The sequence below is a fragment of the Grammomys surdaster genome, unplaced genomic scaffold, assembly GCF_004785775.1.
Source record: "Grammomys surdaster isolate TR1022 unplaced genomic scaffold, NIH_TR_1.0 341, whole genome shotgun sequence".
Classification (NCBI taxonomy): domain Eukaryota; kingdom Metazoa; phylum Chordata; class Mammalia; order Rodentia; family Muridae; genus Grammomys; species Grammomys surdaster.
This window is the reverse complement of record NW_021604760.1, coordinates 1,875,441-1,897,275: the sequence shown is the minus strand read 5'-3', so window position 1 is coordinate 1,897,275 and position 21,835 is coordinate 1,875,441. Positions and strand designations below refer to the sequence as shown.

General features: G+C 39.5%; 1 protein-coding gene across 1 annotated transcript in view; it reads left to right on the top strand.

The window, feature by feature from the left end:
- The window catches only part of Alg6 (ALG6 alpha-1,3-glucosyltransferase), a 39,399-nt gene that overhangs the window by 16,516 nt on the left and 1,048 nt on the right, over window positions 1-21,835 (top strand). The window contains exons 6-14 of the mRNA XM_028778796.1: window positions 281-363; window positions 1,132-1,196; window positions 2,751-2,936; window positions 3,496-3,631; window positions 5,368-5,453; window positions 7,430-7,514; window positions 9,215-9,285; window positions 11,943-12,011; window positions 12,120-12,318. Coding sequence (XP_028634629.1) covers window positions 281-363; window positions 1,132-1,196; window positions 2,751-2,936; window positions 3,496-3,631; window positions 5,368-5,453; window positions 7,430-7,514; window positions 9,215-9,285; window positions 11,943-12,011; window positions 12,120-12,318 — 980 coding nt within the window. The remainder of the gene's footprint in view (window positions 1-280; window positions 364-1,131; window positions 1,197-2,750; window positions 2,937-3,495; window positions 3,632-5,367; window positions 5,454-7,429; window positions 7,515-9,214; window positions 9,286-11,942; window positions 12,012-12,119; window positions 12,319-21,835) is intronic.

Here is a 21,835-nt window from a genome sequence, read left to right as displayed (position 1 = left end):
TAGGAGGACGGTGGGGCTGTAGGAGGACGGTGGGGCTGTAGGAGGACAGTGGGGCTGTAGGAGGACGGTGGAGGATATAGGAGGATGGTGGGACCTATAGGAGGACGATGGGGCCTGTAGGAGGATGCTGGGCGCTATAGGAGGACGGTGGGGGCTATAGGAGGATGGTGGGGCTGTAGGAGGATGCTGGGCGCTATAGGAGGACGATGGGGGCTATAGGAGGACGGTGGTGGCCGGGTGCTGGAGTCTAACAAACTCATCCTCTCTGCTTGTGTTTCAGTTCTTGTTGCTGATTTGCTCATTTACATACCCGCTGTGCTTTTGTACTGTTACTCCTTAAAAGAAATCTCACCTAAGAGAAAGGTAACTGCTACCCCTCTTGACATTTCATCTCTGAATGTGTGTGTTATTACTAGCCTGGTAAGGATTGGCTTTGAGAAAGCTCTCTCTTTGGGAGTACATAGGGTAATGAATATTTTATCTTCTATTGATTAATTTGCATTTAAAAACAACATTTAACTTACAGTAATTACTTTAAGTGTTCTCTATTAATAACAGCGCATTGAACTTTAGAACTGCGTGATGTCGACCCACACCATGCTGCACTTATTGCTAAGCTCATAAATCAGAATTTTGAGCTGGCGTGTGACTAGGACTCAACTAAAAGGCATTTTGGAAAGTTTGTGTCTGTCAACAGTCATGATCAAGTCTCCTTCCTTGAGAATTTTACATCGATGGATTATAAAGCCAATCATTAGATTAAACTGTCTTTCTGGGTGTGGTGTTGAGGGCATCTTTAATTCTAGCATTGTGGGAGGCAGAGGCAGGTGCATTTCTGTGAGTCTGAGGACAGCCTGGCCTACGTTGTGAGTTCTAAGACACCAGAGCTACATAGTGAGAGTCAACAAACAAACAGATAAAAAGTTCCTTTCAGTAATTTTACTTTTTAAAAGTATTTCTATTGCCTCCATGAAAGCTTTAGTGTCTTAATAGGTGACTTGTGAAGTGGAATATTCTGATTAAGGAAGTACAGTGTCTCAGGAAGATGGGACGGTTTTACCATGCTAACTGCACAGTGCACATCACTCTGCTGTAGTAATGACCTCTTACCCACCATGCTTTTCTTCACAGATCGCTAGTGCGTTATGCATATTGCTGTATCCAGGTCTTATTCTTATCGACTATGGACATTTTCAGTATCCTTTATTAAATTAAACATGAAACCAGTTACATGTTACGATGTAGGCTCACTGCATATAGCATTGCCATCTGCTGTTGCCATAGATGCTAGTATACTTACTTATACAAACTTCTCACTTGATAGAAAGGGTTGGACAAGGTGTGAATTACATCTTAAAGCTTTTGAGTTGTGTGATTTTTGTGGGAACACTTTGAAAATGATTATTCTTTTTGTTATTTCTATTTTAATTTTATTCACTTATGGATTATTATTTTTTTTAAGACAAAAGTCTCTCTGTGTAGCCCTGGCTATCTTAAAACTTGCTTTGTAGACCATATTGGCTTTAATTCTCAGAGATCCACCAGCCTCTGCCTTTCCAGTCCTGGTATTCAAGATGTGTACCACCATACCCAGTATTTTTTCTATAAGTTATTTATTTTTATTTTATGTGCATTGGTGTTTTATCTGCATGTATGTCTGTGTAAGAGTGACAGATATCCTGGAACTGAAGTTACAGACAGTTGTGAGCCACCATGTGGGTGTGGGAATTGAACCCAGATCCTCTGGAAGAACAACTAGGGATCATAACCACTGAGCCATCTCTCCAGCTCTGTTCCCTTATTTTTAAATTGGGATAGCGGTAACTCTTACTTGGTGAGCTTGTTTTGAGAATTAAATGAGGATTTGTAAAACACTTACAGTAATTCTTTGGAGATGCTGAACATTGTAAGGTATTTATAGCTAGTAGTATAATTGCTGTTTTTGTTTTTTCATCATTCATTTTGTGTATATGTGTATATGTGTGCATGTGGAGATCAGGGGGATACTTGCAGGAGTTGGTTCTCTCTTTCCACCATGTGGGTTCTAGGGATTGAACTAGGTCATCAGGTTTGGTAGCAGGCCCTTTTACTCACTGAACCATCTCACTGGTGCTAATTGATCTTTTTGTTATTTACCCTGTGGGATCTAAAAACGCAGTGATTCCTTAGGCATAGGGAGCTGTTCTTTCTGACTGTTTTGGACACTGTGTGGATTCATTCCTTTTCTTTTTTAAAGATCATATTCTTTAATTTCTTTGATAATTTTCTTCCTTGTCTCCTTTCTGATCTTATTAGCCAGTTGTTAGATTTTTTTTTAATGTTCTTTTCTGCATGTTTACCTTCTGTTTTGTGCTTTATAGAAAATTGCCCTGTCTTTGCCATTAACATGTCTATTCCATTTGTCTTTTTAGACATATTTTGAAATTCTAATTAAAATTTTCCTTCTCTTTCACCCCTTTTCTTTTGACTCTTTATCTGATTGACACATAGTATAAAAGCAACATACAGGAACAGCAGTAATTTGTTGTCATAATCAGTAATACATCAGTTGCTGTGTAGCAGTGCTTTGGTATACTTGAGGCTGCTTTGTATATATTCTTTTCAGACATTCTTCACCATAATGCTTTTAGGTCATATTTAGGAGCTTTCATTGTACATGTATCTTATTTTTAAATCCCATAAGAAATATGTTGTATGCAATGTAAACTCTGTCTCTTAATTATTGAGCTAATTTCCTTGACGTGGAACATATATAATTCTGTGAGTCTTGGCTTTGCTTTGTGGGGTGTTCTTGGAGTATCTTGTGACTGGGACCTGCTAGGGTCATTGGCATTTTGCTTAGCTCTAAATTATAAACAGATGGAACTTTACCACTCCCTACCATTTTTTTGCTTTTTACTTGGCAAGTGTTTTAAAAAAGGCCTCAAAGGAAAGGGGTAAGTAACTATTAAAACATAGAATTTAAATTTTTCAGAGAATTTATTTGCATGTTTACCTGGAGGAAGGTGGTCTTTGGCTTTGGTGGTTTCTCATACATGTGCCAGCCATGGGCGGATGGGAGGAGAGCTGTTGAGCCATGTTCTGTATTCTTGTAAATCTTCGTAACTACAGGACTGATTGATGAACTTACACTTCGGAGGCAGTATGGGTGGGTTTGCCAGAGCACTGCTGTAGAGTGCCATCACTTTAGGGCTTGTCCTGCTATCTGTTTATTAGAAGTACTCCTACTTGACAGTTTTCTTTATGGCTACATCCCTTTATGCCTATAGCAATGGCATCCAAGCTAAATGCTAATGAGGATACTGGTGGGTCCTTGGCTGGAGAAATGAGTCTTTTAACAGTTGTGAACATTTCAGCTGTGCTGTGAGTGGTGTCCCGTTTTCAATCTTTATTAGTAGTATTGATAGACAACACTGTTAGATTTGTAGTTATCATATTAGATGATATTCACATCCCTTCCCTCTGTCTTACTGCTCACCCGCCTCTTTGTTCTAGGTTTGCATTGTTCATTAGGATAGCCTGTACTGTCGTGGCTTCCTTCCTTCTGTGTTGGCTGCCGTTCTTGACAGAAAGGGAGCATGCCCTGCAGGTTGTAAGAAGACTCTTCCCTGTTGATCGTGGATTGTTTGAGGTAGGATTGAATGGACCCATGCTTTACTATTGCTGACCTCTTCTGTAACCTTGGGGAGCCTGTGCAGAGGATATCAGGAGCAGTAACTTCTATTTCCTCCTCAAGTCAATGGAGTGCTCCTAGCTCAGTTGGCATTTTTTAGTGCCTTATATGAATAGGTAATGTTTTTGCCATAATTAGGTTCATAATTCAGTTGTACATTCTTTCTAGTCAGATTGGTCCATAATAAAAGAGCATTAGATATCGCAGCCACAGAGTTAGTTAACAAGCCCGCCACTGTGTTGGTTTATGATCTCCTCTTAGTTTGCCACAGTTATTTGTTACGCTGATAATCCTGTTTGCCTCAGAAAGATCTCATCATTTCTTATGAAATATATAACCTTCATCTGTAGTAATTTTTAATGAGAACCTTTCATTTAATTTTAGTTTAATCACTCTTGTTAAACTTTTATTGCATGAATAATTTGATCATTTAGAATTAGTAATTAAGCTAAACAAACCATTTATTTCTGGAACAAAAGGTCTTTTAATAAACTTAGAGACAACATATTTATAGATAATTTGCTTTTGAATAACATTTCTTTTGAAAAGAATTAGAAAGCATTTCTAAGTTTTGAGTAGATAATTTCTATAAAATATTTTCAGAGGATTTACAAGAGGCTGGGATAAGCATTTTGGAAGAGATTAGGTATTATGTTTATTGTTGTGAAGGTAGAGGGGTGTGTGACAGTGTTAGTGTATAGATACTGTTGATAATCCCATGGTGGCTAACATCACTCATTAAATGCTAGACCCTTCCACATAATTAATCATGATCCTTATATCTCTAAAATGGTCATCACCCCTATTGTACAGATAGAAAACTGAGGTCAGACATTCATAGACCTGCTATGTGGCAGAGTTGTGATTTCAAATCCTAATACAGCAAAGAAAAACTTGATTATTTTTTTTTTAATACAAGAGCTACCTGTTATTTGCTGTATCTTCAGTTTCAGAAAGTGTCAATGATGGTAAGTGTGGGATGGTGTCAGGCATCATAGTGTATTACGGTTCCCCAAGTGTCTATGATAGTAAGTATGGGATGGTGTCAAGCACATTCATAGTGTTTTACCAGACCCCACTACTCTCAAACCCAGAAGCTTTAGATCTGGTCTTTGACCTGGAAGAGGAAGTGGGCGGAACACTTGTTAGGCCATCACTTCTTGATGTCTTCCTGCCTGCACTGCTGTGAGATTTGCAGCTGTGAGGGAGGATAGATTGTATTATCTGGGGAGCTGAAATAGCAAATTTCATCTTGAGTGAGCCTAGCACAATTGCTAATGTTTTAAAACTTATTGATTTATTAGCAATTAGTGTTGTCATTGCTAGTGCCTTTTAGATAATGTGACAGGAAGTTAAATTTGTAATAAAATGGGCAAATGTAATTAATATTTATTTTATAAATTTGAGGAGCTTTTTGCTTATATTCTGTTTTTTTAAAATTGTAAGTGTTTATTAGAATGTAGATTATAGTTTACTGATGCTTTACATAATCTGCATTTCAAAAAGGAAAAATGCTTAAGACTGTGAGTGTATATTTTTAGTGCTTGAAGAATTTAATGTACTTTCTTATAAATGTGAATGAAAGTTTCATGTCTTGAAAGTTTATTACCTGGGGATTATAGGCTGTACTTCATGGGGTTTAATATTTCTTTCAATTATTTCAAAATGTAAAACTAACAAATCTTTTTTTAAAGGATAAAGTAGCCAATATTTGGTGCAGCCTTAATGTTTTTCTGAAGATTAAGGACATTTTGCCTAGTCACATTCAGATAGCAATCAGGTAACTAACAAAGTTTATATGTAGTACTTTGTAAGCCACTGTTCAAAAAATACTACAGTAGTATGCTATTTATCCGAGCTGGTTATTAGTGACTTTCCACTTAGTACATTAAAATTCTTTGTCCTGCATCCGCCTCACCCAAAACAAAGTTTACTGTGTAGCCCTGGCTGTCTGGAAACTTTCTCTGAAACCTAGGCTGCCTCAGAGATCCATCCATCTGCCTCTGCCTCCCTAGCTGGGATTAAAGGTGTGTATCACCAAACCCAGCCCTTCCTCTTCCTTTGCTGTCCCTCTTCCCCTCCCCAGTTTGAATGATTTTATGTGAACATTTGTCCTACTTTTCCTTTAAATAGAACATAGATTAAATATAATTTAATATTATTTTGAAGAGTCATGATTTGTATAGGTGTGCAGCCAACGTCAATTAGAAAAATACAGCAAGTTAGAATTATGAATGTGTTAGTTTAATCACAGGAATTGACTAATGCACTTGTGAGGAGTTGCGGGGGTCTGGCTAAGGAAGCCATAAGTCCACAGGGTAGACATCAGGAATATCTTGGCAAGGAAATGCAACTGACCCACAGTGACTATCAGGAGGGCTTCCAGATGATTGCTAAGTCCTCAGGACAGACTCATCCATTGCTTGACTTCAATTAGCAGATGAGTATTGCCTTTCTGTGGGCTCTGACTCTCAGAATAGACTCTGTAGCCCACCTTCTCCGGAAGTGTGCAGAAAGGGAGGTTAGGGACTTAAGCCTCACCAATCACAAGTTACAGAATCACCCAAAGTGAGGAAGTGAGGTTCTGTGTTGGGACCTATATCCGTCTTCAGGCACTATGGGTTGTTTGTCACAGTGCTGAGGTGGCTATGTCTAGCTTTTCTCCTCTTTACTCATCAGCCACCTCTAAGAGAAGCTGCACAGCTCACTCCTATAGCAGTAGTCAGAGACTCTTATTCTCAGAGTCATGAGTTTGAGCCCCACTTTGGGCACCATCTTTAGTGGTAGCCAATTAATCTCTATTTAAATTGACAGTCCTCACTACCCACCCCAATGTTTTAGTTTCTCGAATGAAAGACACACATAGTCTTATATTTTAATATGTCTTAGTGGCTGGGCCACTTCTAAACCTCCACACAGCTAACACACTCTCTCCTCTGATATTCCTGAATTATTACTTACTAAAACCTGTATTCCATCTTGGCTGCCCCAGACCCAGGCCTCTTGGGCTGAGTTCCCCAACACCTATGTCAGGGCTATGTTCTCTGTCTGACATCTCTCAGGTCTGGCATCTACTTTCTCACCATGGTGGCTCTCCCCTCCCTCAGTCCCTTGACTGGGAATGCTAAAAGTTCCACCTCTGTCTCCCTACTCTGTCTCCATTGGCTACTGGAAACTTTATTTACCAATTAAAGCCAGCTGGAGGCAGGGACCCTCAGTTTCTTACATGTGGATTCTCTTACAATTTTAAGGACCCAATTAAAATAATACAAACATGAGACCAAACCATAACATACCTCTTATGATCGCTTCTTTCTGGAGTTGAAAAAGATTGTCAGCTTTTGTAGAGCGAGGGCAAGGACTCTCCTGGGAGTAAAGTTTTTGAATATTTGTGTTGAAAATACAGTGTTGTCTCCTTAGGCCTGATAGTGTTTTCTTATTTTCTAGTGTTTGGTAATTCACCTGCAACTATGATACATAATATTACATGTACATATTACATGATACATCATTCATGATATTAAATGCTGAATGACATGATACTTAGTATTGTTTGATTTTGTATTATGTCAGAATTGTGTACAAAAGTTTATACATACTTCAATGTGTATGTTTTATTCACATTCTAGTTTAAAATTTAATGATTAATAAAGTTTAATCTGAGATCATCTTAGATTGTTGAATAATATAATCTTTCTACTTTAAAAAGTAATTGTTTCATTTCTAACTCAGAAAACACATTTTATTGCTTTTTAGCTTTTGCTTTACATTTTTGAGCTTGCTTCCTGTATGCATAAAATTGACAGTTCAGCCCTCTTCTAAAAGATTCAGATTTACTCTGGTAAGTTTCTCATTTTTCTTCAGATACTTAGTTATTGCTATAACTGACATTTTAAAGACATCAGTAATCATTTTCTTGTTTGGGGTAGGATTGAGTGGGCTGCCAAACAAAGCACTGATTATAGGACACACTGAACACTTGTCTTTGCAGGTGCTAGATTAGGCATTAGGCTGAGCAATCAGAATCTTTAGTTCACTTCAAGAACTGTTGTTTTTTTGCTTTGTTATGGTTGGTTAATGAGTGCCACAAAGGTGGCAATAATATATGTCCGTCTAATGCTGTTGAATAGGTGGCATTATGTCCTGCTGGTACAGACCAAGTCTGTGATGTGGGGAAGGGAGAGATCTTGGAGGAGGATTGTAGACTTGCTGAGCAACTGGGATTTCAGTCAGCTTTGGGAGGCTAGACAAAACTTGGACCTTCTGGAGAGCTGAAGGCAGAAGACAGCTTGAGCTATGGAAGGACAGAGAACAGGCTAGGAATGGATATTATGTGTCTCTGTGTCTGTTTCTGTGTGTCATGGGTAGGTGAGAAAAAGTTGAGTGAAGGAGACAATGACTGGTGCCTTAGGAATGACAGATTTCACAGGAGTCCACATTTTATTGTAAGTGTACTAGGAAGCCAGTAGGGGGTTTGAGATGGGTATTATGTGACTAAAGGTTACTGGGAGGGTAGCAGTGCTACCAGTTAAGTTACTGTACTGGTCCAGCTGACATGTCCCTTGACTTGACAACACTGACAGAGCAAAATGGAGCAAAGAGGGTGGCTGTTGTATGTAGGAAGTGCCAGCGTATCTACAGAATGATGTGTAGGGTCTTAGTTGTATTTGAGCAGCAAGATCCACACACACAGACAGATGACTTCATAAGGCAGTTTCACTGGGCATACTTTTAAAAAACACTACCATAGATCTGTTTTGTTTTCAGTTTTAGATTTTGACCTCTTTGTCTTTCATACTTAACAAGTTTACATTTATTTATTTTATGTGCGTGTGCATGTGTGTGTGCACATGTGCATGTGCGTGTGTGCCATAGTGTGCATGTGTAAAGCAGAGGACAACTTACGGGTGTTGGTTCCTTTTTTCTATCAAGTGGTTCCCCATCCATCAGCAGGCTGCGCAGCACAGGCCTTCACCTGCTGGGTCATCTTGCTGGCCCCATACTGTTTAAGTAGTTATCCAAGTTCCAAGAGGTGATGGGGTTTGATTGTTGTATTATTTCCTGTACTTGGTAGTTTTGTTTATTAGTAGCTGAGTTTCAGAACCATTTTAGATGGTTCTTTATAGCCTTTTAATAGTTTTGGTATTGTTTTTCATTTATTTAATTAATATTTTTGGGGTGAGAGGCTTTACCTGTACCACAGCAGGTCAAAGGACAAATTGTGGGAGGCAGTTCTCTCCTTCCACCATGTGGGTCCTGGGTCCTGGGGTTTGAATTTAGGTTGTCAGGTTCAGTGACACGCACTTTATTCCCACTGGACTCTCTCACCAGCTCAATAATTATTATTGGCTTTTTAATTTACACACTTAAACATTACTTTTTTACATTACTTAACATTGGTTAAGTAATATGCATATTCTGTTTGATTTTTACTTCTAGGTAGTAACTATATGTGAACTGGTTGTTTTATATAGATTTGTAATTATAGTGATACATTTTTTCACACTGCTGAATCATGTCTCACCCTCTTCTTTCTTAAAGGTTAGCTGTGCACTATCATTCTTTCTGTTTTCTTTCCAAGTACATGAAAAGTCCATTCTCTTGGTATCATTGTAAGTAGAAATCTTTGAATTATATATTTATTATGTTATTATATAATGATATTTGTTAAATTATTGATTTAAATGTAAAATAAAACCACACAATATTTTTGAATATATTTATCTTAGTTTCAGAAGGATAATGCTTTAATTTTACTTTATAAAATACATTTTAAACCAAAATAGTTGACAAAATTATTATTGAAATATTCTCATGTCTTCCAGGTCTTCATATCTTCTCTATACTAACTAAATACATCCCTCAAAGTGTCGTTCTTGCTTCTCCTCTTTGCCTTTTGTATTTCATTCATTACCACATCGATCGGTTAGCCTTATTCTCTCCCCTTACCTTCACGGTGTCTTTCATATGTTGTGTTCGATTTTTTTCCTTCTGTTCCCCTACACCACAGCCTGTAGATGAAGGATTCAGACCCTCTTGGTAAACCTTAAAGCGGTTGTTTTGTTAAAGAACATTACAGCTTTCCATTCTTCATAGAAAAAACTGGGTGAAATTGGGGCTATGTTACCCTAATATTATAATAGTTTTGGTATATGTATCTTTGTTACACTACAATAGTATAAGCCTAGAATAGCATGGGATACTTGAATCCTCCCTGGTTCAGTCCCATTTGCTGCCTTACGCCATGCTCCATCTGGTGCTCTCAGTGGTCATGTGGAAGATACAGGTACAAAATGACGAAGGAGATGAGGGAAGTAGTTCTGCTTTTCTTAGGTGGAGCCCTGGGCTGAGAGCTCCGTGTTGCCTCTGTGGAAGGCACCTTGGCATAAAGCTGCTGCACACAAGTCATTTCAGATGGGCAGCCATGTTAGCTCCTGAAGCCCACACCTGGGTTAGGGCTTACCACTTAAAAGGGGCAGTAGTCCAGGTTGTGTAGGATCTTGTACAGGCTACTAGAAACCTTGGTTTTATTCTGAGGGAATGGTGAGCCAGGCATGTTTTCTGTGATGAAGAGGAGAGGGAGTGAGGCCCGAGGACATAGCAGGTATGCTACCTAGAGACACCTTGAGGTTAAGGGCTGAGTAGTGTCCATATTTATTATTTTCAGAGCAATGCCTACGTGTAATACAGTTTTATTAGTGCTTGGTTTGGTAACTACATACTGAGAGAGTAAATGGGAAGGAAGACTCAGAAAACCTTATTTCTTGAGTACTTCTATGTTTGTGCTGATAAACCTCTTCTGATTTAGCATAGTAAAGCACTGCAATGGAAACCCCTCTGGTGAGATCTCTTAATAGTAAACAGTAGAGTTTGTTTGTTTGTTTGTTTGTCTGTTTTTGTTCTTTTGAGACAGGGTTTCTCTGTGTAGCCCTGGCTGTTCTGGAACTCACTCTGTAGACAAGGTAGGCTTTGAACTCAGAGATCTGTCTTCCTCTGCCTCCTGAGTGCTGGGACTCCCCAGCTCCAAGCTTAAATCTTCTATACTGGTAGACATGAAGAAAAAACTATTCCTTTAAGAAGGGGGCTATATTAGTTACTTTTCTGTGGCTGTGATCAAGCACCATGACCAAGGCAACTAATGGAAGGAAGGGTTTATATAGGCTTATATGGTTTCAGAGGGATGAGCATCCATCACCATCATGATGGGGAAGCGTGGTAGAAGGCAGGCATGGTGGCTGGAGTATCAAGCTGAGAGCTCACATTTTAATCATAAGCATGAACAGAGAGCACATTTGAATGTCACATTTTTTTAAACTTCAAAGCCCAGCTCCATTGACATACTTCCTGCAGCAGTGCTACATATATGTCCTAAACCTCCCCAAACAGTGCAACCAAGTAGGGACCAAGTATTCAAACACCTGAGCCTATAGGGGATGCTCTCATTCAAACCACCGCAGAGGGAGAATGCTCACGGTTTTTGGAACCTTTTTAAACATAAGAGGGGAGAGAGTAATAGTAATGGCAACAGTAATTCAACAGCTGTCACTCTTAGAAAACTTTGTATTGCTAAAAATAAATATTAAGGGATACTTGCAGAGAACAGTGAAATTAATCATTGGCTTGAGTCACATGGTTAAGTGTCAGCTGTGGAACTAGGACTAAGAGGTTCTAACTAGCCTGTTTCTCCCTGAGCATGGATGCAGTCAAATTCAGAAAGCATCAGACAAAGGCTGTGATACATACGTAGACACCAGAAAAGTGGTGGCTCTGTTTATCTGCATCGTGTTCCAGTTCTGTGGCTTTGCCCTGTCTGTGTAGCTTCTAATTATTCAGCTTTCATCTTTCTTTTTACTGTTTTTAACTTGTCCCCTTTATTATTCACCTTTGTTATCCTTTCTCCAATGATGTGGTAATCCTGTTTGTCATAACTTTAGTTTGTAACCGACTGGGAAGCATGTAACTTGGAAGAAGTTTGAAGTCAGTTACCTTGGGAGTCACTTTGTGTTTGCAGGGTAGAAAGAAATGCTTTCTCTCGTCTTTTCCTTAAAGGACTGTTCATGTGGCACATGAAAGAGTGTTTGCTGGTGACCTAGTGGCTGTTGGCTAGACAGTGTGGAGAAGTTCACACTTCCTGAGTAGTCACATGGAGAACTTTTTCTTCTTTTAAACTAACATTAAAAATCAGACATGTAGAGCATATTTATATTTTTCCAGGCTAGGAATAAAATTATATTCTGTAACATTAAAATATTTTTTCTTGTCATTTTAGACCAGTTTGCTTAGTTTTAAGTGAAATTCCTTTCATGTCAACCTGGTTTTTACTGGTTTCAACATTTAGGTGAGTCAAACCAATTTTCATATTATATTTCTAGTATGATTATTATAGTCATTGGAAAATTTACACCGTAATTATTGATGCTTTTGCTGTTTTTATTTTCCTTTACAGCATGCTGCCTCTTCTATTAAAGGATGGACTTCTACTGCCCTCGGTTGTGATGATGATGGCATTTTTAATGGCTTGTGCCACTTTCTTTCCAGTGTTTGAAAACCCTTCTGAAGAACAACTGCAGTTGAAGTCCTTTGCTGTCTCTGTAAGGAGGCACCTTCCGGGCTTTACGTTTCTCCCCAGAATTGTACAGTGTTTGGTAAGTTAGGCAGCGGCTTTGTTTCTAACATTTAATTTCTGTACGTGTACCCGCTTGCCTGACAGTACACCCAGAGGTCAGAGGGTAGCTTTTGGGGGTTGGCGGTTTCCTTCTACCATGTGGGTTCTAGGGACTGAACTCAGGTTGTCAGGCCTGGTGACAAGTGCCTTTATGTGCTGATCCATCTTACATGTGTAGAGTTCAGAGGACAACTTGTAAGAGTCAGTTCAGTTCTTTCGCCATGTGGGATTCAGGGGTAGAACTGGGGTTGTCAGGCTTGACAGAGTGAGCACCTGTACCTGTTGAGTCATCTTGCTGGTGGGACACAGTTGGGTCCATGACATGGAGTCATAAAATGTGGTCTTCACGACTGGTTTCTTTTATGGCTTAGTCATTTATGCTATATACTTAGTCATATATCACTATTTAGATTTCTTTTTACTTCCAAATTATATTGCATTAATATGTTACTGCCCCCTCCCCATATCAATTAAGAGGCAGTAGGTTGATTTTAGTATTGTGAATAATACTGTTAGGAATATCTGTGTACAAAACACTGAATCCCTGCTTTCATTTCTTTGGAACGTATAGCTTGGAGTAGAGTGGCTGGGCCCTGTGGTAATTCAGAGCCTGCTGTTTCAGAAATGGCCTATTTCCTGAAGGTTCTGCATTGTCATGACTTGTGAAGAAGGACACAGTTCCATGTCCTGGACAGCACTGCTGCTGCCTTCAGTCATAGCTACCCTATTAGCTGTCAGTGGTGTCCCTACACTTCAGTTTGTAGTTTCCTATTGAAGACATTCCATATCTTTCCATGTCCTCACTGGCTGTTTGTATATCTTTGGGAGGAAATTACTCAAATCTTTGTTCCTCCTCTCCCCCATCATGGCAATCAGATTTGCACACTCTGGGCTACCTCTCAATGTCAGCTATAGCTTTAGTCACTTTTGCCTATTTTTAATTCAGTTGTATATTTTATTTCTGAGTTGTACAGCCTTTTATACATTATTTAAAATGTGTGTTTTTGATTGGGTGAGAGACATGGCTCAAGCTAAGAGCGTATCCTGCTATTGCAGATAACCAAAGTTTAGTGATGTGAAAGGAAATATTTCCCAGTCCAGCTTACTGCTCCTTTTCTGTAAATAGCATGTTTTTTTTCTCTCCTCTTTCTCTCTTTCCTTTTCTTTTTGTGGCTGAATAAAACTCCATTGTATATCAGTACAATATTTTCTCTATTAATTGTTTGGCCTGTATCTGGGCTGGTTCTGCTTCTTTGCTATTGTGAATGCTATAACAATAAGCATGGTTGGGCAGATATCAGTGTATCTGTGGTACACTCACTGACTTGTACTCTTTGGCTCTATATCCAGGAGTGTAAGATGTAGTAGTTTGTAGGTTTGTTTGTTTATAGAGATCCTGCACACTCAGTTCTCTAGTGGCTGCTCTAGTTTCTCTCACCCGCAGTAGTGTATGTTCCACGTTTCCACAGCCTTGCCCACAGGTTGCCATTTATTTTTGTGAGGACAGTCATTCCTTCTAGGGAAAGATGACAATCATAAAGGAGTTTGAATTTGCATTAATCTAATGGCTTAGGATGTTGAAGACTTTTCCAAATATTTATTAGCCATTTGTATTTCTTTTGAGATCTGAATGTTTGGTTCACCATTGGATAATTTTATGTTGTTTTATGTTTATAGTTTTTTATGTATTATAAATATGGATCTCCTCCACCTGTCTCACCTGTAGGCTTTCTCTTCACTTTGGTGACTGTTTCCTTGGCATTTCTGAAGTTTTAGGTCTTAGATCCATTCTGAATTGATTTTACCCAGGATAAGATATGGATATAGTTGCATTCTTCTACATGTGCACATTCAGGTCTCCAACACCATTTCTGAAGAGGCTTTTCCCAATGTTGGCTTTTGACACCATTGCCACAGATGAGTTGGTTGTAGATATTTGGGTTTATTTCTGGATCCTCTTTTCATTGGTCTACTTGCTTATTTTTGTGCATTTATATGACGTTTAGAATTCTTCTCCTGCTAGCCCCACCCCCCACCCCCCCACCCCAGTTCTTTGAAGCATGCCATTGGAAATTTAAAGGAGAATGTTGTTGAAACTACAGATTGCTTTAAGTAATATAACCATTTTTACAATATTATTTTTTGACATGCAGTTTGTTTTGAGACAAAGTTTTATGTAGCTCAAGATGGCCTTGAACTCACTGTGTATATGAAACTGGCTTTGAACTTCTGATCTTCCTGACTCTGTCACTTAAGTGTTAGAATTACAGGCATATCTGAGCATGCCTGGTACTTAGGCTGCATTCTTTCTTGATCATGTTTTCCCCTCCCTCAATGCCCCCTAGATCCTCCCTACCTCCCTACCCACCCAGTTTTATAGTCTATCACTCTTTAAACTAACACAAAATAACCTCCATCCACACAAAAGGAAATGAAACAGCAAAAAATACCCAAACAAAACAAAATGAGAAAAAAGGTCTACAAAGCTATCGAGTTTTGAGTTTGCCAAGTACTACTTGGCATGGAGCCCGCCCTGAAGTGTTGTTAATACACTCAGTGAGACTCCTTTGGAGAAAATTGGTTTTTCTTTTGCAGTGGGTATTAGTTGGTGATAGCTTCTTGGTTAGGAGAGACAGCCCTTGTCCATGTCCTCTTTTCAGTGCTGGGACCCATCTGGTTTGAACTTGTGCAGGTTCTGTGCATGCTGCCGCAGGCTCTGTGAATTCATATGTGCATCAATCCTGTTGTGTCTGGAAGATACTGTTTTCTTGGAGTAATCCATTACTTTTTGTTTTTATAATCTTTCTCCCTCATTTACCTCTTAAAGCCCTGAGCCTTGGGAGATTTGGGAGTGGGGGCTTTGTCAAAGACATCCTGTTTATGAATGATTGCTCCAAAGTCTTTTATTTTTGTACATTGTCCAGTTGTGGGTTTCTGTGTTCTCATCTACTGTAAGAAGTTGTTTCTCAGAAGAAGTGCTAAGTGAGGCATTAATCTATGAGTACAGTAGAATATCATCAAGAGTCATTGTATTGCTAGGTTCCTTTAGCAGAATCATAGTAGTGGGTTTTCCTGTAGTTTCATGACCTATTTAGTCTTAGGCTCTTTGGCACTTTAGCAGTGTCACCTATGGGTTCCATCTCATGGAATAGGCCTTAAAGCCAGTCAGAGAGAGAGACTGGTTAGTTCCATAACAGTTGTGCCACTGTCACACTATTCTGTCTTATACATAGATGACTGTTGTAGGTCACAGGGTACATAGCTGGGATATATTGATGATTACCTCTCAACAGTGGTGATGTGCAGAGTACTTTACAGTCTTAGATAGCATCCTTAAATGCATAGCTCATTGAGTGTCTTGACAGTTTTGCACTGTTGATGATCCATATAGGAGGTTGGTGACATGGAAATTAAGAGGCGAACAAGGAAAACAAGGATAGATTAACTTTCTTATTCAGAGGTTTACGCAGAAAGCAAGATGTAAAGTTTATTTTGTGAGCCTGTGCCTGAATACTTGGACGTATTCAGAACTGTACCCTCTTGTGACAGCCAGAGGCTGATCTTTAGGGGACAAGTATTATAGGCTCCTCCATCTATTCAATTCTCTGAGTACTTACTATGCACTCAGTGCACTACATAGTACATTGCAGGTTGAAAGTACAACAATGAAAAAAACCAAAAAACAAAAAAGTTACTCTAGTGGGACAGTCAACGATGCTAGCATGTAGGAAATAGACAACACAGGGTGGTTAAGTAGTTTGGAGAAAAATAAAGCAAGGGAGTACAGACAATGGCTGATTTCAAGTAGCAGAGTCTTCTAAGAACTGAACTGACAGATAACTGAGCATGGACCATCCCAGGTGGGAGGAGTCAAAGTGTGGCATCATGGTAGCTGTGTTTCCTTGAAATGAAGAAGAGATTTCATGATGGGTATGATGTCCTACCTCTATGCTGATAGCTGAGCGGATGAATACATGAACAGGAATATGTCCAGAGCCTTGGCCACAGCATAGTGGAACCCATGCACAGATGACTGTAGCTGTTACTGCCGTTTTAAGTCCAGGTGATACAGACTCAGACGCCATGAAGAATTGAATGTAGTACACTACAGGTACTTCCTGAAGCTCCTCTTATGATTATTAGTATAAAGGAGTAAAGAGCTACAAGATTCATTTTTATCTAAAATGGGAGAAATCTCAGCTTGCTTCTTTTTTTTAACAGTATTAAAAATATTATGTGTATGTGTATGTCTCTGTGTAGCTTTGTACATGTGAGTGCAGTGCCAGCAGAGGTCACAAGAGGGCACTGGCTCCCTTGGAGCTGGAGTTAGAGGAGGCTGTGAGCTGCCTGGCATTGTCCTAGTAATTAAACTCCTGTCCTGTGCAAGAGCAGTTTGTATCTCTTCAGCCGCAAGGCATTCTTGTTTAACTAGTTCAAGATCATGGTATTTCAACTTCTTAGAATATTTTCAAATAGTTAAAATTATTTCTTAAATTTTATGATTTAATTTCAGAAAATTTCATACTCTCCCACCCCTCACTCAGGGACTTTCCTTTGAGAATACTTAGGCTTAATTCTCTTAAGCCTGGGTCCTACTCTGTCCACGCTGTCTGGTATGAGCAAAGCATTTCTTTCCACTCAGCTCTCAGAGTGCTGTCCTGTTGGCATCATTTAGGAATCCATGTCTGTCCTTCAGGAAAGCCACCGCTGCCTTTTCCGTTCACTTACCTAGCTTTTGTATATCTGCTGTGCTGGGAATAAAGTGAAGATAGTCTGGTTTATCTGTGTCTGAAGGGAGCTTGCTTGGGCTAAACTATTCAGTATATTATCTACTAGTCCTCTGTGGAGATGGAAACCTAATGAGATTAGAACGTGGTTCTTCAGCCGTGAGTCACAGCTCTGATGCACAGTAGCCACAATGCTAACAGCTTCTGAACTGGAGAGTGCAGAAGAACATTCTTGTAGAAAAGTTATATTTACAACATGCTCTAGAAAAGCCACTTACTACACACTTACCATAAATGTGTATTTTTACTACTGATTTTGACATTTAATCAAATAAGACCTTGTGATTTTATTTAATGTGCCCCTAACTTTTCAAGTCCAGAGAAAGTCTTGTAATTTATGGTAGCACTAGCTCATTGAAAATATTCAGTGAATGTAAATTTCCATTGATCATGAAAAAAAAATCAGACAGGTTCTTCTGGTTAGCCTAGAATTTTATATTCCATTGGGCCTGGGTAAAGGAATGCTATTATCTTAAGTAGGGATATCAGGTATTCCTTGTTAGGGCCTTATGCTTCAGGGCCTTTGTGGTAGTTAGATATTCTGAGGCTTGGCCAAAACCATGGCTTCCAGAAAGGAAAACCCAGGGCCCTGGCAGCCAGCAGCCTCCTTCCCAAAAATATTTTTTGAATCTTTTGGAGACTGGGCTTCCTCAGACAGCAGCAGCTCCTGGTCTTGCTTTGGTTGGTATCCACACAGAAGATACCCTTGTACTTACATAGTTTTAGGAGACACTTCCTAGCCTTGGAGAAAAAAAAAAAGTCATACTTGCCAGAAAACCATTGCATGACTTTGCCAGATCCCTGATTTTCTTGAAGGAAATAGTTCGGTACTGATATCGTGGAGGAAACTTCAAGAGCTGGACCAGAACACAGCAGGAAAAGCAGAAGGAAGGCAGGTGCTCCCATGACCACTATGGTAGCAGCCAGCTGTAAGGAAGGCTGTTGCTGAGCCCTATGTATTTGGGGCATCTCCCACTTTTTAACCAAAGAACGTTTTCATGCTGTAAACAGGACTAGTTATTTTCTATCAGATATGAAACAATCATGGAGTCCCAGGAGAAAAAAATACACTGAATAAAACAATGTGAATGCTATGTTACATTTCAGTGTTCTTCATGCAGAAAACCCAAGACGTGTGTACAAGGACCTGTACAGGAGCTGCATACCACTGTAGGTGGATGGCACTGGACCAGCTGTGCAGGGCTCCCACAGCAGAGCTTGTGAGAACACGTGCTCGGCACTGTGGAGATCAGAAACCCAGCTAATAGCACCCAGAATTTTCTTAAGTAGGCTTTTGCTAGTCTTTGTTATGTTTTAGCCAAAACACTTTAATTTTGGTGTACTCAAATCCAAATTTCCAATCAGAATTTATCTTCATTATATTGAATGAACAGTAGGTGTGCCCATAACACACAGTTTGATGTAGGGAATTCTGTAGACTAAAGTCTCTTTTCAAGAGAAGTAACTAATTTGAAAAAGAAGTCTAACAACATTACATAACAATCAGTTACATAGATTCATGAATGGAAGAGCACTTATCTCATATATAAGCATTGGTACCACTTCCTGTGAACTAATTCATTTTTCCCTCCAGAAAATCCGTCTCCAGGAGTATTACAGGGAGTGGGAGGACACAAGGCTGGACTACTGTGGTGTCATGGAGTATTACAGGGAGTGGGAGGACACAAGGCTGGACTACTGTGGTGTCATGGAGTATTACAGGGAGTGGGAGGACACAAGGCTGGACTACGGTGGGGTCATGGAGTATTACAGGGAGTGGGAGGACACAAGGCTGGACTACGGTGGTGTCATGGTCACTTTGCAGATCTTTGCAGCCTAACTGAGTTGTATGACTGTAATGATGGATTTTTGGCCAAACTAATAATTTGGAAATATACTAGAAAATATACCTCAAAACTGGATTGTCCTCAAAGTGCACACTTCAGGAGTTCCTTCTGTATTTGAATGCTGTATATAGTAACTGTTAGACACCTACTGATTCTTGTTAATTATACAGCCAACTGAGGAAAACTGGCGTCAACTCAGGCACTTTGTGTAACTGCAGGGTTTTTTTCCAAGCTACCTTTTAAAAGTATTTCTTTTATTTTTTTTAGAATAACATAATTGCATAATTGTCTCCATACCTTCCCCTCTCCAAACTCTACTGAACACTCCTCCTTGATGTCTTTCAAATTCATGGCATCTTTTTTCCATGAATTGTAACATATACATTTGCCTATACATGCATTCTACTAAACACATAAACACAACCTGCTCAGTCTGAATAATGTTATTTGTAAGTTTTCAGGGACAATTTGGTATTGGATATCTAGTAGTGTGCTCCTCACTGGGGAAGAATATATTTCTCCCACTCCCAGCATTCCTTGCCTGTAGTTGTTTGTATAGGACTGAGACATTGTGGACTTTCCCCAGCCGCAGTAGTATGCATCTCTATTGCTGTTGTCCTTGTTCAGCTCATGTTTATGTAGCCATATTGGTCAGACTATGGGTATAGCCTCTGATATTTCTAGGAAACATGGTACCAATAGCAAATTCTCTGATCCTCTGGCTCTTAGAATCTTTGCATCTCCTTTGCAATGATTCTGGAGCCTTAAGTGTGGGAGTAGTTTAATAAATTTATCCATTAGGACTGGGCTCTACAACTAAACATACAATTGGCTGTAGTTTTCTGTAACAATCTCCTTCTGCTTCAAAGAGAAGTTTCCTTGATGAGGGGTGAGGACTATACTTGCATATGGATTTAAGGATAAATATTTAGAATGTAGTTGGGGATTATGCTGGTTTAGTAAAGTGGTAGTTACAGGTTCTCTTTCAAGATCTATTACTTCACTAGCCCTGAGTACTGCCTAGGTTTCTAGAGACAGGCATGGTATCCCTTTTGTTGATAAGTCCAGTTAGAGAGCTACTGGTTACCACCAAGGTATGTATGCCACTACTATATCCTTAGGGTTATAGTGCCATGGTGGCCATAGTTGTGGTTCATCAGTGTTGTATCTGGGTGGGACTGTTGGTTTCTTCCCTCCTTTGAAAGGTCGCAAGAGACCTTCTGAACCATGAAAACTAGTCCTCCTAAAGAAGGCTTTCAAATCTATTCCAGCTTGGGGCCTCTGGGCACTGGTGTCTGAAATGCATAGTGCCTTCAGCAATAGGGACTCACCTTCCGATTTTGAGGGACAGTCAAGGGTTAAGAGCATTAACATGTAATGTTTTGGGAGTCTCTTGCACAAACCTTCACAGACTCAAAAGAAGGCTTCTTGAGACTATTGTTTTGGTTTTTGTTAGATGGTCTTTGGTTTTGGGGTATGGCATTATCAGCCCAGCTAGGAAAATTTTTATTTGAACTATATATGTATATTTATACACAGCCTTACATGTTTAATAGGCCTTTTTCCTTTTTGTAGTTAATCGAATGATTCCTTAACACTCATTCAGACATAGTGTTATTTTTTTTCCTTCTCTATTGCTCTCCCTTCCCCTTCTCTAATTAGAGCCCTGGCCCCCAGTTTTCATTCGTCCCATCCAGATCACTTGTACCTGTCACTGCTCTATTGCTCTCCCACACTCCCAGCCTGGCCATGTCCTCCTTACTGTCCTGTATTCTGCAGTCAGTCTAGACTATGAGTCACATTTGGAGCCAGGAGTCTCATATGAGAGAGAACGTGTCACATTTGTCCTTCTGGGGTCTGAGTTCATAGTATTTTCTAGTTCTATCCATTTACTTGCAAATTTCAACTTCTTTAAACATCTGAATAGTGCTTCATAGTGTACATCTACTACATTTTCATTATGCATTCATTGATTGTTGAAAGAAAAGCTGCCTTCGGAATATTGTCTGATAGTATAAATAAATATGCCTGCCCTAAGATCAATTTTTAAAGAGGACTAATTAAGTAATTTCTAAATTATGCTTATAAATATGTGTAATTAGTTGGCAACTCAAATATTTGGGAGTAATTAGGCAGCCCACTATACAGATAAGAGAGGGACAAAGCAATACTTGTTGGAAGATGAAGTTTTGGTGTTATGTGCCATTTGGGACTGTAAAGGCTTGAATTTAGTCTAAATTAAATCCAAGCAGGCTGGAACCGGATTAGTTTAATGTGAGGCCACAATGGCTAAGAGCATGAAGGATATACTTCTTACTGCTGCCACTAGCTTCTGTCTAATACTCGGGGGATACTAAATGTCCTAAAGAAAACTGTATTTACAGTTACCAAAATATGTATTGAGCTGGGGAGTTGGTTCAGAAGGTAAAGAGCTTGCTGTAAAAGCTAGGGACCAGAGTTCAGATTTTTAGAACTTAGAAAAGCTGGGTGAGCATGGTGGGGTGTGGAAATGGGAATCCCTGGAGGAAGTTAGCTGGCCAGACTAGCTGAACTGGTGCATTTGAAGTTCTGCAAGATACCCTGAGAGTGACAGGAGACACCTGGTGTCAACCTTGGGCCCTCATGTGCGTGAACACACTATGTGCACACACAGGTGTACATATACATCCATTAAAATATTCATTAAAAAGACAGGTTCTGGAACCACCACGATGGATGGCTTAGCAGGTAAAGACACTTGCCATCAAATCCGAGTTTAACTTCTAGGACCTATGTGATGGAATGAGAAAACTGACTGGCAAATTGTCCTCTGACTTACACACACACACACACACACACACACACACACACACACACACACACA